Here is a 16,523-nt window from a genome sequence, read left to right as displayed (position 1 = left end):
ATGGAGATAACAATAACACAACCTATAACTCCGATGTTATCATCTGACAAGATACCTGTTGGTACCAGTCCTCTGAGGGAAAGCTATTGCTCTTTCCTTGCATACGACTTACAGGTCCCCTTCATACAAACTTCTCCAAGGAATCTCCCTACCCCAGCCAGCAACCTAACTTCATGAGCTCAGATACGTCGGGGGAGCACGCACACTCCTTCATACCCCATGTAGGACATCTCCTCACGACTTACGGGTTCCCCCTTTCCATACACATACCTGGTCTGGTTTCCAAAGATCTGGGTTCACAGGAAAGACTCCACAGCAGAGGAATCTCTAGAAAAAAATTCTTTTTTAGCAGCAGTCAGCCCTTAAATGGGGCCTAGGAGAGGTAGAGCTAGGCTCCACCCCTTCCAGTCACACAGGTGAATCACCTTCACCTGTGCTCCAGTGGGTGACTCTGTCCTTGCCTCAGGTGATCCATCAGTGGTTCAGGCCTTGACTCAACAGTTCTCATACAGATGTCTTTGCCAAATTGGCATTTATATATACTGGTTTCATTACCTGTAATATTCTGTTTTATCTTGAATACCACTTCTGCACTGGAATTTTAGAAAATCAAGCAGTTTCAAAAGACCACAGCTCATGTATTTTAAAATCCTTTTAGTACTCTTGCAGATGTATATTTTTATAAAGAAAGTTGACTTAACATGCGCTAACTTTTTCACAGTGAATGTCTAAGCAAGTGTTTTGTGTCCTTTTTGTGCTCAAGGAGAGATGACCTTGTCACAAAAGGAAATTAAGTTAGTTCAACAGGAACCTTCCCTTCATGAACCTGTGTTGGCTGTGACCAATGACCACATTGTCTTTCATGCATTTTTCAATAACTCTCAGCATAATTTTCTCCATAATTTTACCAGGCACTGAAGGGAGACTGACAGATCTGTGATTACTAGGATCTTCTTTCTTGCTCTTGAAAATCGGAACAATGTTTGCCAGCTTCCAGTCAGTTGGGACCTCTCCAGATTCCCAAGACGACTGAGAAATAATTGAGAGAGGTCTTGCAACGACATCAGCCAACTCTCTAAGTACTTTGGGATGAATCCCCTTTGATCCTCTGAACCTATATGCATGCAGGTAGAGCAGCAAATCTAACACAAAGTCAGGATTGGCTTGGAATTGATCATTACTGCAGTCACAGTCCTCCAACTCAGGGCACCTGGAATGCCAGTGACCATCATCAGTGTTGAAGACATAGGCAAAGATGACATTAAATATCTCTGCTTTGTAAGATGACTCTTCTCCTCAACTAACAAACCAGCATTCTTTCTGGCCCTGCTTTTGTTGTTAATGTATTGGAAAAAAAAACCTTTTCACTGTCCTCCACAGTACTGGCCAGTGTCAACTCAGCATTGGCTGCATGACTTTTTTCCCTTCCAAGGTGAACAGCTTCACTATAGTATTCCCATGTCACTTGACCACACTTCCAGTTGCTATACAGCTTTTTCCACCTAAGCTCTAGAAGAAGATCCTTGTTCAGCCAGGCTGGCCTTCTGTCCCACCTGCTTGACTTGTGACATTTTGGAATTGCCTGTTTCTTTACTCTCAGGGAGTAGTACTTTAAAAGTGACTAGCACCAACAAATCCCAATGATTTCAAAAGAAGTTTCTCAGGGGACCTTATTCACTAGTTCCCCAAGCAGCTTGATATCTGCTATCCAGGGCTGGGGTTTGGGTGTCTTTTTTGGGGGGGGCTGGGTGTCTGCTTTCTAAGGCTTTTTTAAAGCAAGCAACAGTGCTGCGCTTGTGCTAGGGAGCTGGCAGCTTGTAGGCGGGCTCCTGAGTCAGCAAGGGTGGAGCTGGTACATTAGTGACACAGTTTAAACACCCTATGAATGCGACATCACCTGCCCTTAACATTCACACCTGATAATAAGCTTTAAATAGTTTCAGGAGCACTGCAGGTGGGTAACTGTTGTTGCAACCTGCTGAGAATGGGGAGGTTCAGCGAGTGAACACAGTGCACACTGCCCATATGGTGCTGTAGCTGTGGAAGATGGGTCAATTGAAGTGAAGTGAAGGAGTGTAAATATTGAGCTATGAAAAGAGATTTCAGGGATTTACAACATTTAGTTCAAGGAGTGGGAGCTCAAGTGATCATTTGTTCTACACCCTCAGGGGTAGTGAGGGACACAGAGCAGCCTTGGAAAGCACAAGCCATGAATAATTGGTTCAGAGGCTGGTGTCCAGGCAGAAACTTTGGATTCTTTGATCATGGAGCAGTTTACTCAGCCTCTGACCTGTTGTCCATGCATGGAACCTACCTATCTCAAAGGGGGGAAACAAATCCTAGCGCAGTAGCTAGCAGGGCTTATCGAAAGAGCTTTAAACTAGCTATGATGGGGGAAAGGGACAAAACTGGGCTCACCAGAGATGGGCCTAGGGGAATGATGCTTGAGCTGGGGGTGAGGCAGATGATTCAGCTGAAGTGCATCTACACCAATGCGCGCAGCATGGGCAGCAAACTGGAGGAGCTGGAAGTGATTGTGCATCAGGCTAACCATGACCTAGTTGCTATTACCCAAACATGGTGGGAACACTCCCGTGACTGGAGTGCTGTGATGGGTGGCTACAAGTTCTTCAGAAGGGATAGGCAAGGAAGGAAGGGTGGTGGTATGGCCCTTTATATTAAAGACTGTTTTGAAGAGCTTGAAAGCTGAGTGTCTGTGGGTAAGGATCAGGGGGAAGGCCTGTAGGGGTGACATCTTGGTGGGAGTTTGTTATAGACTGCCTTATCAGGATGAAGAGTTGGACAAGGCATTCTATGAGCAGCTTGGGGAAGTCACTCTGATGTATGTTGGAAATATAATACTGTGTAGAGGAAGCAGTCCAAGAGGTTTCTAGAGTGTGTGAAAGATAGCTTTCTTATGCAGCTGGTACGAGAGCCTACCGGAGTGGTGTCTTGCTAGACCTGCTCTCCATTAATAAAGAAGAACTGGTGGGAGATATGAAGGCTGGGGAAGGTCTTGGGCAGAGCGACCATGAAATTGTAGAATTCTCTATTCTTGGCGATGTCAGAAGGGTAACCAGCAAAACTGCTATCTTGAACTTCCAGAGGGTGGACTTAGATCTGTTCAGGATGCTTGTGCGGGTCCCTTGGGAGTCGCTCCTTAAGGATTAAGGGGTGCAGGAAGCCTGGACGCTCCTCAAGATGGAAATCTTAAAAGCACAAGAACAGGCTGTTCCTGAGTGCCATAAGGCGAGATATAGGGGAAGGAGACCGGTGTGGATGAACTGGGTACTACTGTTGAGACTGTGGAAGAAAGAGTCTATATCCTCTGGAAGAAGGCTACCTAGGGAGATTACAAGGAAGTTGCTAAGATTTGCTAGGGTGCTGAGGAAGCTGGTAGTTCCTGGTTGTCTGGAGAGGTCCCAGAGGATTGAATGCTTGCCGAAGTCATTCTCATCTACAAGAAGGGCCATAAGAAGGATCTGGGGAACTATGCGCCTGTCAGCCTGACCTCAGTACCAGGGAAAGTTATGGAGCAAATGATATTGGGTGAGATTACACGGCACGTGTGGCATCTGGGTGATAAAGCCCAGCCAACACAGGTTCATGAAAGGCAGGTTGTGCTTGACCAACCTCATCCCCTTCTACGACTGGGTGACCAGACTGGTAGATTTGTGTTGATGTTGATGTAGTCTGCGTAGACTTCAGCAAAGCCTTTGACAGTCTCTCACAGTATTCTCCTGGGGAAACTGGCAGCCCATGGCCTGGACAGGTCATACCCTAGTTTTGGGTAAGGAACTGGCTAGAGGGCCATCCCAACAGGTAGTGGTTAATGGAGTTCAGTCCAGCTGGTGATCCGTTACAAGTGGTGTCTTCCAGGGGTCGGTACTGGGGCCCGTCTTACCCTCAGTAAGTTTGCAGATGACACCAAGCTGGGAGGTGGTGTCGATCTGCCTGAGGGTAAGGAGGCCCTTCAGAGGGATATAGATAAGCTGGATCGCTGGGCTGAGGTGAATGGGATGAGGTTCAACACAAGGCCAAGTGCCGGGTCTTGCACTTTGGCTACAATAACGCCATGCAGCACTAGAGGCTTGGAGCTGAGTGTCTGGATGACTGTGAAGAGGAAAGGGACCTGGGGGTGTTGGTTGATGCTCGGCTGAACATGAGCCAGCAGTGTGCCCAGGTGGCCAAGAGGGCTAAACAACATCCAGACCTGCATTAGAAACAGTGTGGCCAGCAGGAGCAGGGAGGTGATCATCCCCCTCTACTCAGCACTGGTGAGGTTGCACCTCGAGTATTGTGTTCAGTTTTGGGCCCCTCACTGCAAGAAGGAATGTGTCCAGAGAAAAACTGGTGAGGGGTCTGGAGCATAAGTCTTATGAGGATTGGCTGAGGGAGCTGGGATTGTTTACTCTGGAGAAGAGGAGGCTCAGGGGAGACCTCATTGCTCTCTACAACTTCCTGAAGGGAGGCTGTGATGAGGAAAGGTTTGGCCTCTTATCCCAGGCAACAAACAGGACCCGAGGAAATGGCTGCGTTTGTACCAGAGGAGGTTTAGGTTAGACATAAGGAAGAACTTCTCTCAGAGTGGTCAGGCACTGGAATGGCTGCCCAGGGAGGTGGTGGAGTCGCCATCCCCAGCAGTGTTCAAGGGACATCTGGATGAGGAGCTGTGAGATATGGTTTAGTGACTTATGGTAGCAATGGCAATGGGAGTATGGTTGGACTAGATGATCTTGTAGTTCCTTTCCAAACTTGTGATTCCATGATTCTTTGATTCTGTGATTCCTCCTATCACTGTTTAAAATTCAAGCACTTTGTGGTCACTGTGTCCAAGACAGTCACCAATTGCTATTTCACCCATGAAACTTTCTCTGTTCACAATCAAGATCTAGTTTATGGTACTTTATAAATGATAAAACAATTAAAATATGTAAATTAATTATTCCTTTAGAAAAATGTATTTTAATTTTTTCAAATATATCTTTCCCACGCAAGCAGCAAGGGACAGGTTACCTGTGCAATTATAATTTACTTCAGGGTATTTAATTCACTGTGGTTTTTTTTCCCCATTACCTGCTAATGTTTTAGTTTCTACTTTTGTAATACGAGAAGTAGGCTTAATTTTCTACTACAGTACATGAATTAAAGATACCTTTTTGCTTTGAAGTATAACAAATCCTGTTTTTTAAGTACTCTTAGATCAGCAGGAGCAACTTTCATTGTAGCTAATGTATGTACTGATATGGCAGTTTCTGAAGATTCATATAATTAAAGCTGCCTCTTCTTTTAACCACAATGACTTTCTTGCTTTTCTATTAGTATTTCAGTCAAGAAATATTTCTGTAATTTAGTACACTTTACTAATTTCTTATTTTATGGTATTCTGAAGATTTATACTGCATCTACCCAGGCTGCCGTTTTACTTGTGCTTGACTCTAATTTACATAAGGGTATTCCTTTCACATTATAATAACAATATAAAACTGCAGGCTCTCTTTCCTCTACAATTAACTTACCTGTTTTCTCATTTTTTGAGACTTTATTCATTGTTTTTACAGATAATTTTTTTTTTTCCTTTTTTTCTTTTTTTTTGAAACAAGGAACCAAATTATATTTTTAATATATTTAGAATAAAAAAGTAATATATTTTTAACTTGCAAGTAATATTGTTTGTTAACTTGCCAGGTAGGAATTGTTTTTAGTTAGATGTTACTCAAATGTTCACTGAGGAAGGAAAAAAAAAAAAATACATGTTGATACAGTGGTGATTAACAATAAGCACTGAATTTGAATGAAGATTTTTTTGGGAGAGTGCTTAAGCTGTGTCCACTGTTTGATCTATTTTTAATAGATAAATGTGTAATACATACACTTTTGTTAATACATACACTTCTAATTATTTTGAGACTTAACTTATCACACAGTTTTTTTTAATACTAGAAGTGTATTTTAATAGTACTTCTTCTGAAATTTGTTGTGTAGCTTATATCATTAGACAGCTAGGTAGCAATCATGCAGCCAATCCCTCTCTTAACACAGGTGAAGATGGGGATGAGGAATACAATCTGGAGAGCAATAATGAGAAAACTCGTGGGTTGAGATAGACAGTTTACTATGTAAAGCAAAACATGGAATTCATTCTCTACTTCCCATTCTCCGGTAGATATTCAACTATGTCTAGGAAAGCAAGTCTCATCACACCTAGCACTTGGGAAGATAAATGCCATAACTCCAAATTTTTTCCCTTGTGTTCCTTTTCCCCTAGCTTTTATTGCTAAACACAACTCCACATAGTATGGAATATCCCTTTGGTTAGTTTGAGTCAGCTGTCCTGGCTGTGTGCTCCTGTGCCCTCCCAGCTTCCTGCCCACTCCCAGCCCACTGGTGAGGTAGTGTGAGAAACAAAGGTGGCTTAGCAAACTGTGTTTGCTACTAAGCAATAACTAAAATATTGGTGTGCTACTGGAGGATTTTCATCATAAATTCAAATCACATCTATCACTTTTCTAGCTGCTATGAAAAGAATTAACTTCATTTTACAGCCAGAAGTAGTACACACCTGAAATTATGCTATTGGTATTACTTCATGTACTCAGGCTACACCTCGAGTACTGTGTCCATTTCTGTCCACCTCTGCCCAGTGAAAGGGAGGCCTGGGCACACTGTAAGACATCAGATGGAGAGTGGAACATGAAGGTGCTGAAGGGACTAGAGGGCCTAGAAGGGCCCATCACAACCATTCTCTCATTCTGTGAATCACTGCTTTTGCCTGGCATTTCCTTTTTCTCTTTCCTTGATCCCCTTCTCTGGCAAAAAGAGGCCAAGTGAAGTTTAATATGTATTCCTTAAAAAACAGAACATCACCTCCTACATCTAAAAACATTAAGACAGCATGAGAGAACAGCATTAATGTATATGCTAACCACAATTCATTTGTCAAGAGGAATTTTTTTTTTTCTATTACAGATTTTCTCAAAGTTTATGGCAAATTTCTTAGTAGTATGTGCTAATAATCTTTCTGTTATGTATTGTTTGGGATTTTTGCTTTGTCTTGTTTGGAGTGGAACTTTCACAGGGTGCCTTTTCAGGTAGCCAGGATTGATGTTTATTGGATGGCTTTTTTTGTGTTTTCAGAAAACAGCACAAACTTCATGATTTGATCCATATGCTATTACATTCAGTAACAAAAATCAGCAGATGATTCCGCTGTTCGGCAGGTTGCACATTTGTAAGTTCTTAAGAAAATTCAGATTTGGAATAGTCATCTGTTCAATTCAGAGTTTTTCTTTGAACAATGTTCTTAACTAACAGGTTAGGAACATTTTTCCTTTTTTTTTTTTTTTTTCTTCAGAATTCCCTTTTTTAAATTCAAGGTTTATTTTCCAGATTATTTACTTACGTATGGTATGTTTTTCTGCCTTAAATTATAGTTTTCAAGAATGTTGACTATGCTGACTAAGTGGAAGACTGCTACGAATTTTGTTTCTGCTACCTGAATTTTATTTTTGGTAGATCTTCCAGGAAGAGGGTGAAAAGAACTTTAAGCAGTAGTGAGATTAAGACAAATGAAATGTTATTTGTATATATTATTGGGAAAAACATAGGTATCTGCAGAAGACCAAAACATCAAATGAGGTACGCAGAAATAATTTACAAGAGGAACACTGAAGTGGTATAATGCACACTGGAATAGAAGAGCTGAATAAATAATGAATATGTGTAGACTCTTGAAGATGAGAAAGCTTAATGAGTAGAGAAGTGTTGCAAGAGTTTTTATTCATGTGTGTATTTGTGTGTCTCTGCTTGTGTATCTAAAGATGGTGGTAATGGTTTGTAATGATAAATTTGGTCTGGTTTAAACTTTAAAACTTTACTAGACTGATATTCATTAATTTTTCATGCTAATGGTTCATTCTTAATAATTGTAAATCAATATTACTGTATGCTCAAAGCAGTTAGTTATTAACAATCATGTCCTAAATTGTCTGTGAATGTATACTACCCTGCAGTCAGCACAGTAGTACTTCATGGTCTTGGTCCCTAAGGGCCAAGGTGTTGAGGCTCAAGAGATCTTCAGTCAGGGAAACCACAACTGATGCAGGTGTCTTCTTTCTCTCTTTCTTACTCTCTAATGTGTACTCTGCAACATGGGGATATTATTTTCCTGTGCTCTGGCAGGTGGCATATCTTGTTGCTTGGTCATTTTTTCCCCTTGGTTAGCAGGTGCTTCATTCTTTCAATAGCAATCCAAAGATAAAGAATTCACTGATGGCCAATTATTCATCATTTGAGGGTGTCTGTTTTCAACTTTTGCCCATTTTTTCATGTTCTGAGCTCGAACTGTACATCATAAAAAGAGACATGGAGCCAAGCTTCATTTTGCACAGAGAGTTCTAAAAATAACAGACTAGGGCTCTTGTGTAGTTAGTATAGGGCTCTAAGGTCTGAGCTTGATTCCTAGTGATCACAGTAATATTATTAATGGAAAGCTGGATATTAAAATTTTCATGCATTGTTTACAGTTATGCTATATTAGTGTGCTCATATTTGAATTCAAAATAAGAGAAAATCAATTAAATTCTGCTTGGAGAGCTTTTGCTTTCATGTTTGCAGCTGGAGGCTGCTTTGTCTATGAAGAAAACATCCTAGGGCTTGAGAGGCAATGGCACTGTCAGAGCTTTGGGGAAAAAAAAAATTCAAGTGTAGCATATAGCACCTTTTTAAAACAAGAAAAGGCAAGAAGCCCAGGAAAAGGCTGCAGAAGACAAGAGAAAAGGTCATTTTGGGAACCATAAGACATACATGTTGTATTCTCAGTCTTCTATTACACTGAATATATCCAACTACCTCTTATTGTTAATGGATATCTCAGACCTCTGCTAGTGTTTACAGAAACCTCCTAACATTTTGTCTTTACATTACATACTACTTTTCCATTAGGGCTCTAAACCATCTGACAGTGAAGGATTTCATTGTTTTGGTTTGCTTTTTTTGAGGATCTTTTATGTCATTCAACAGGGATGTTACGTGTTTAAATATTACATCAAGAATACATGGTCAATTTTAGAGAATCATTCAGTAGACTTTGACCGCTATCCAGTATTCATGAAGATCAAACAGAAAAAGCAATGGTATATTGTCAGAATCTTTTTTTGTGGAGTATAGTTTTCTACATGAGGCTAGAGATCAGGATGTCATTGTCACTCTCACTTTTTCAGAATGTAGTGGCAAGAATAGCACAGAGAAAGCTAAATACCTGTAGGCAAGATGAAGATTCTCTTGGTACAGAGATGGCAGCCATACAGGAAAACTAGTAGTGCATTACTTTAGAGAACTATTTCTAGGATTAGATATGAGAGAGGTATAGCTACAAAACTAGAAGAAATGTTGCTTTAGTTTAAAGCAAGAATAATGATATGGAAATGAGGGAGAGGAGAGGGTCTCCATAAAGACTTTTTTTAAAGAAAACTGGAGTTCCCTGTACTTTTAAGTACTGATTTCCATTTCTGTATTCTGATGTAACCAAGATATGGAATTATAAGTTCAATAACTATGATTTTTGTCAAATTTTTCTGTGGCTACAGTAGTGTTGTGTGATTACGGAACATTTAGGATACTGCGCAGAAAAGATTGATTTGGGGCGACTGCACATCTTTTTATCTAGCCTAAATAATGTGAAAGTTTTAGAGGAAGGAATAATCAAACATAGAGGTTAATGACAGTGGCACAAAATGAAAATGAATTTACTGGTAGCCAAGTAATCTGCTGGCTGTGAATATTAATTTCTCTTTTTTTTCATTTTGACACATGAAATCTATGTTGAATGGAAGGCATTTGATGTAATATAAAGTGGGAAATTGTTCATTAGGATAAAAAGTGAAGAAAGTGTAAAATGCTGCCTAAATGGAATATGGCAACAAAATAAATTTGTGCTATTGAACCAACAAACATTCTGACAAAAACTTAGCCAGCATTGTCAGTGGAGAGTGGGATTAGATTGTCATCACTGAATAGTGCTGAGGGAGTAGAGTAAAAGAAATGAAAATCAATAGTATGAAGTACAAGATCATGTATCTTGATACTGCAGTAAGAGCTCTGGTCAGGAAAGAAATTTTTTTATCTAAAGATAATCAGATAAGGTATTTTCAGTACTAATATTAATGCAAATGTTAAAAGGACTGGTAAGCCATCACCTGAAATGTGGAGAGATTTTAAAACAAAAGCTTTTGGAATACCCACAGTACTAAAAGATTTGAATCAAGAGAGGAAACTTGAAGAACACAGTTTTTTTTAACCCTGAAAAGTGAGGAAGTCTAGAAGGATATAAGGAGTCTTTTTAAAGCAAGGATAAGGAAACTCATTGTGTATAAATGACCTAGTCTTCAGGCACATATAGATTGTATTTCAACAGACAACTTGGTTTTGTGTGCTCACCAACACTGAAAACTCCGTTCTTTCACTTAAATTCAGAATTATTATGAGTTATTCACTTCAGTTTGGCTTGGATTTACATCTGAATCTCCTCAGCAGTAGGAGTAAATGTAGGTTTGTTGTTTTTTTTTTTCCTCTTCTGCCATTCTATTACCCTCTCGACTTTATACCGTATTTTCTAGATGAGCACGGACAAATGTTATAGATATTTCAGGTGATCTTTAGAAGAGATGCTTGGAATCTCAGTTTTGATTTGTCATCTGTTTTCACTAAATTGAAAGTTGCTGAAACTTTCAGTAATTCCAAAAGAATACCAATATATTGAGATTTAGTTTCTGTTCGAGACTGTCTACAGAAATATAGTCTTAAAGGAAAATATATCTAGTAGATGTGTATTGCAGAAATGATAAGAATGCTGAAATTTCATACTCAGGAACAACCTAAGACAATTACAGAGAAGAAAAAACTCCAACCAACTATAGAACAAGACAGACGTGTGAAGATTCTTGATCAAATACATAACTGTTTGAGATAAAAACAAAACAAAAAAAAAAAAAAAACACACAAAAACAACAGAAGTAACAAGTTATTTCACACACAGAATCACACACAGAATCACACACAGAATCACGACCTGCAAGATCATCTAGTCCAACCACCCTCCCATTCCTATTAGTACCACAAGCACTAAACCATATCTCGTAGCTCCTCATCCAGGCGCCTCTTGAACACTACCAGAGACAGCGACTCCACCACCTCCTTGGAGGTCGCCATCCATTTTTTAAAAAAGGCTTTGCTGGAAACAACAATTTGAAAATTTCAATGCTTAGTCACTGATTTTTAATATGGCTTGCAAATCAGCTCTAGGCACTGATTTTTTTTTTTTTTTTAATCTGGCAAAAAGCAAGTAGGACTTTCTCAGCTGCTACCTACATTTTTTCTTTTTAAACTTGTGTGTTTTCTGGCTCTGATCATTCTGACACTTTGTAAGTATTTTAATTTTATGCACATTTAAGACAAGACAAACTATGTTGTAAAGATACTGAACTTGATAATATATACGTCGTGTTTAATATCAATTATGTATTTCCTAGGAGCTTTCTAATTAATTTTTTTTAATTTATTTTCTTAAACTTGTGTGCACCTACCCTCAAATGCTTCTTAAGACAGCAGAGGTATGACTTTATATTAAAATCAATATTGATTTTGAAACCTATCAAGACATGAAGCACATCTTCAGTGAGCACTGTCAACTTCTAATTTTAACTCTACTTCTCTAACAAAGCAGTTTCTTAACTGCTAAAGCTAAATGATCTATCTAGTGATGGTTAGAGTTCACCAAATCACTCCCTGAAAATCTGCCAAGCCTGACATAAAATTGGAAAACTGTGATTTTGAGTAAACAGAGGGTTTTTAAAATTATGGTTATAAACTGAATTGAGTTATAAATTATAATATGAACATACACCTATATCCCCTTTACTTTTTAGAAACAGTGATTGTATAGAAATTACTTTTTTTACACTGCATTAGCATTTTCACGGTTACCATTGATCATTTTATACCTGTGTTAACCTTGCTGTTATGAATGGAATTGTAGTTGCTATGCAACATTTTAATCCAGTCATTTGGTGATTCTTGGCAGAATTTTGTGAAAGATGTGTTCAGTGAGTGCATCTCATGTTTTCTATCGCATATCTCTATGCAGAAGGAAATCACGGATCTATTACAGATCCTATTGACATCATAGGGCCAGAAACTTTTTCTAGGGATTTTGTTGGTGAAGGTAACTTTATCTTTGTAGGAACAGTATATTTTGAATGAAATAGCTGATAAAAAAATAATAAATTGCATCACAGAATCACAGAACTGTAGAGGGTGGAAGCGACCTCTGGAGTACATCTAGTCCAACCCTTCTGCTAAAGAAAGTTTGCTACGGTAGGTTACACAGGAAAGCGTACAGGCAGGTCTTGAATATTTCCAAAAAAGGAGACTCCACAACCTCACTGGGCAGCCTGTTCCAGTGCTGTGTCACTCTCACAATACAGAAGTTCTGTCTTATATTCATATGGAACTTCTTGTGTTGCAATTTGTGCCCATTGGTCCTTGTTCTGTTGCCATTAGATATTTATAAGCTTTGACAAGATCTCCTTCTAGTCTTCTCTTCTACAGGCTAAAGATCTATCGCGTTTCCTTGTTAGAGAGATGCTCCAGGCCATAATGATCTTTGTAGTCCTCTGCTGGACTCTTTGGTAGTTCCCTGTCATTCTTGAACTGGAGAGCCCAGAACTGGACACAGTACCCCAGATGTGGCCTCACGAGGGTGGAATAGAGAGGGAGGATCATGTCCCTTGTCTTGATGGCAACATTCTTTTTACTGCACCCCAGGATACCATTGGCCTGAATGGCCTAAAGGCTGGCTCTCATGGTCAACCTGTTGTGCACCAGGACACCAAAGTCCTTCTCTGCTTAACTCCTTTAGAGCAGGTCGTCCCCATACCTGTACTGATGCATGCAGTTATTTCTCTCCAGGTGCAGAACTCTACACTTGCCCTTGTTGAACCACATTAGCTTCCTCTCTGCCCAACTCTCTAGTTTGTCTAGGTGTCGTTGAATGAAAGCAGAGCCTTCTGGTATGCCAGCGACACCTCTCCGTTTTGTATCATCAGTGTTCCCTGCATTCTTCCAAATGATTGGAAGTTGCATTCCTCTTTTTTCTGGTAAGAAATTTTGCAGTTTTCTGCATCCTGTTATAGATTCTTGATGTTTCCTTTCTGCTCTTTTTTTTCTCTTAAGTCTGTGTATTGCTTCACCTCATCTCAGTGTCTGTACTTCTCTCCAGCTTGAAAGGCATGTTGACTTTACAAATTCTGTTGTGTTTCTTAACAGGCATTGTGCTTTCAAACTAGGGAGCTGGATCTTAGGTTTCATGCATCAGTGTTCAGTAACCTGTTTTCTTTGTTTTGAGGGTCTTACTTTCTTCATGATCTATCATAGAAATTTTATTTTCTGTTTTAACAGATTGTTGTTTGAGCAAGCTCTGTGATTCTTGGAGTTGCTTTAAAGCTGCCTACGGGTAATCAGAAGACAGACTGGTATAGATATATCTCAGGCTATTTAAAACTGACTGTGCTATACCTTAGTCATAAGAATAAAGCAAAATGCAACATTCAAACAATATTCTAATCAGAACAAGGCAACTATATAAGTAGGGAAACTGAGCATTGTAATTTCCTCATCATGCGTTGTAATTTGGTCACTGCTTTTATTTCAAAATTGAAAATGCAGCATGCTGTTTTGGATAAGATTTTAACTGAGAAATTTTACAGTGTTTCTTGTTTAAGGTGTTAACAGAGTTAATGTACTGTGCTTTAGTCTCAGCAGAAAACCTGGAGAAGAGCCTGAAGCATATGGAAAAGCAACTCCAACAGCTTGAGAAGGATTTGAAGACATTTCCAGTTGCTGAAGATAAGCATGATAAGTTCGTAGCAAAAATGTCCATATCCTTTGGAGTATTGTTTAGAAAAACACATACAAATAGTTTGATTGCAATAACTCAAACTTTAAATTTATCTAGCTTCAGTTTGTAGCATATATTGTTGAAAAAAAAATCTTTTCTCTTAAAAGCTAAGTACATGAACAGCCTTATTAATGGAGTCATCTGTAGTGAATGGAATTGGGGGAAAAATGCTGTTAGGTTTAACTCTGTATGTAGGTGTCTTAATGGGTGATTTTTCTCATAAGAGTATATTAGAAGAAGATGTGCATCACTCTGTATTTGTTCTTTAGTGTACGAATTACAGTTCAGAATAAGTTTGGTAGATGCAGCAATTACAACAAAAAATTTCTCCTATTGCTTAAATGAAATTTACCTTCTGACTATTTATTCCAAGCCCTCCACCCAACTGAACAGCCTGTCTCCCTCATATGTGACAGGAAGATATTTAATCAAAGTCAAGGAAATTGTTCTCTAGCTTAAACCTCTCTACTGACCTTTGGCCATGGAGAATATCCTAGGAGCAGAAATATCAACATACATAGAGAGAAAAGTTGAAATTCCCTTACCAGGCATAGTTAGTTTATTATCTAACTGGAAGTCTACTTTGCTATGTATAAAGACAGGAGGACTCAGGAGACAGTTACTCATTGCTCTTGATTAATCTAACTCTATTAAATAAAGGACAGCAAGAGACCCTAAAGGTAAGTAGCTCTTATCACTGCTGCATTAGGGCCAATTTCCTCTTCAGAAGACTAGCTGCAACCAAATTATATATAACTTGGCTTTAGGCCTTTCTCTGGACTCTGTAGTGTCTGTAACCTTCCACTGTTACTACTAATCTTTTCTGTTGTGGTTTATTTTGTTGGTGAAGCTATTCTTTGTTATTGTTCTTGTTGCTGTTGTTAGTGACTTTCTTTTCCAAATCAGTGTGGTTTTGAGAGATTTGTTGAAACTCACTAGCACGGTGTCTCTATAGTGTGAAATGTTTTTGCATCTGAAGAAGCCAGTGGTATAGAAGAGAACTTGGAGAGTTCTAAATTTCCTCCATAAAAAAAAAGATATAAAAGAAGTTAACAAAAATCATTTGGGATTGAGTGAAGAATAGCCTGAAGATATAAGTTTCACTTAAGAAGGAGAGCAGAGAGCAGTGAAGAGAAATAAATCTGTGCTAATGTCCAACATCTGAAATTCCAAAAATGATTAAGTTGAATGCCTAATTTCCTTTTGTGTTACTGACACATTAGGCATTTCTGGAACTTGATGGCAGAAAGTTAGTGGAATACTTTCATAGAAGGTTATAAATTGCATTTGAGACAGAATAGGTCACAGTTGTAAAACAATAGTGTAAGAAGTTAAAATATGATATTCAGATAGGTAAATGGGTGGACCTTGTCAGTAAATGCCATAACTTTTCTCAGAGTTAAAATTCCATCCCCATATATGAAGACTATTAGAGCAATTTACTGAGCTCTTAGAAAGGATATTGATCATCTCAGGAAAGGAAGAAATGTCCTTTTCAAGCATTTCAGAAGCAGTACTTCAGCAATACTGCTGAAGATTTAGATTATCATTGTATGTCATGAAGATAAGCCATAACCAAAAAGTTAAATTAGTTGTTTGCAAGGGTTGTCTCGGAGAGATCTTTGATTGAACCAACTGTGCAATACTTTGTATGAAGGGATGATCTCAGCTGAACTTTTTAGGAGTTTCATTAAAATAAAATAATAAATTAAATAGCAATAAATCCCCAGACTTGAAAAGATTTAAAAATAAACTCAAGTATTTACCCTTTGGATGACATATTCTTACATGAACTAAGGTAGTGTTAGACACCAGAAAAATTGGAGTTGAAAAGATGTTCTCTTTTAAGATGGCTGCAAGGAGAAACTGAGCTGTGTAGCTGTGAATCTGGTTTCTGTGCCAAGAAAAACTAATTTAGACTAAATAAAAAGATCATATATATGGGCTCAGTCTATATACATATCTATATATGTGGGTGTGTATATATATATATATATATATATACACATATATGCAAGATACACTATTAAGTGACATGGACATTGTGGTGGGTTTTATTGTTTTTTTGTCTGTTTAAGGAGAAACCATTCCTTGCAGAGCACAAATTATGCCAAGACATTCAGTAGAGCATAACTGAATATCCATGCATCTTTCAACAAGATGGGTTAACAAAGTCTTCCAAGAAAACAGATTTTTTTAAGGGAATAGTAGAATGACTACTTATTCTGGTATAATTTATAGTTAAAAAATAAAATTGAAAAACTCATGCCAAAAAGCAGATACTAGTAGGTACTAACAGAAAGGCAAGTGCATTTCAGTGACTATGAAATAGTACATCTAGAAGAAGAATGTTAGGAGTTCTTGAGAACAACTGTAGTTAAAAACAATCAGAAAGCAGAAATAAGTTGCTGTAAAAATCAGTAATAGTCTTACATCTTGAGTACTTCCATCACCCCATCTCTAAAAGTATATTGTACACCTATTGATGTGGTAGAGAATGGTGACAACAGTGATCAACAGAAAGCAGTAATTTCAGCAAGAAGGATGTTTAAATAGATTAGGACTCTGA

The 16,523-nt window shown here is 38.6% G+C and overlaps 1 protein-coding gene across 1 annotated transcript in view; it reads left to right on the top strand.

Annotated features, from left to right (window-relative positions):
- Positions 1–16,523, top strand: part of DIAPH3 (diaphanous related formin 3) — a 229,452-nt gene that overhangs the window by 127,936 nt on the left and 84,993 nt on the right. Inside the window, exon 23 of the mRNA XM_042867343.1 lies at positions 13,810–13,934. Coding sequence (XP_042723277.1) covers positions 13,810–13,934 — 125 coding nt within the window. The remainder of the gene's footprint in view (positions 1–13,809; positions 13,935–16,523) is intronic.

The sequence above is a fragment of the Lagopus leucura genome, unplaced genomic scaffold (assembly GCF_019238085.1).
Source record: "Lagopus leucura isolate 7727_CA_CO unplaced genomic scaffold, USGS_WTPT01 Super-Scaffold_100001, whole genome shotgun sequence".
Classification (NCBI taxonomy): domain Eukaryota; kingdom Metazoa; phylum Chordata; class Aves; order Galliformes; family Phasianidae; genus Lagopus; species Lagopus leucura.
The sequence above is the reverse complement of the archived record's forward strand: the minus strand, read 5'-3'. Positions and strand labels throughout refer to the sequence as shown.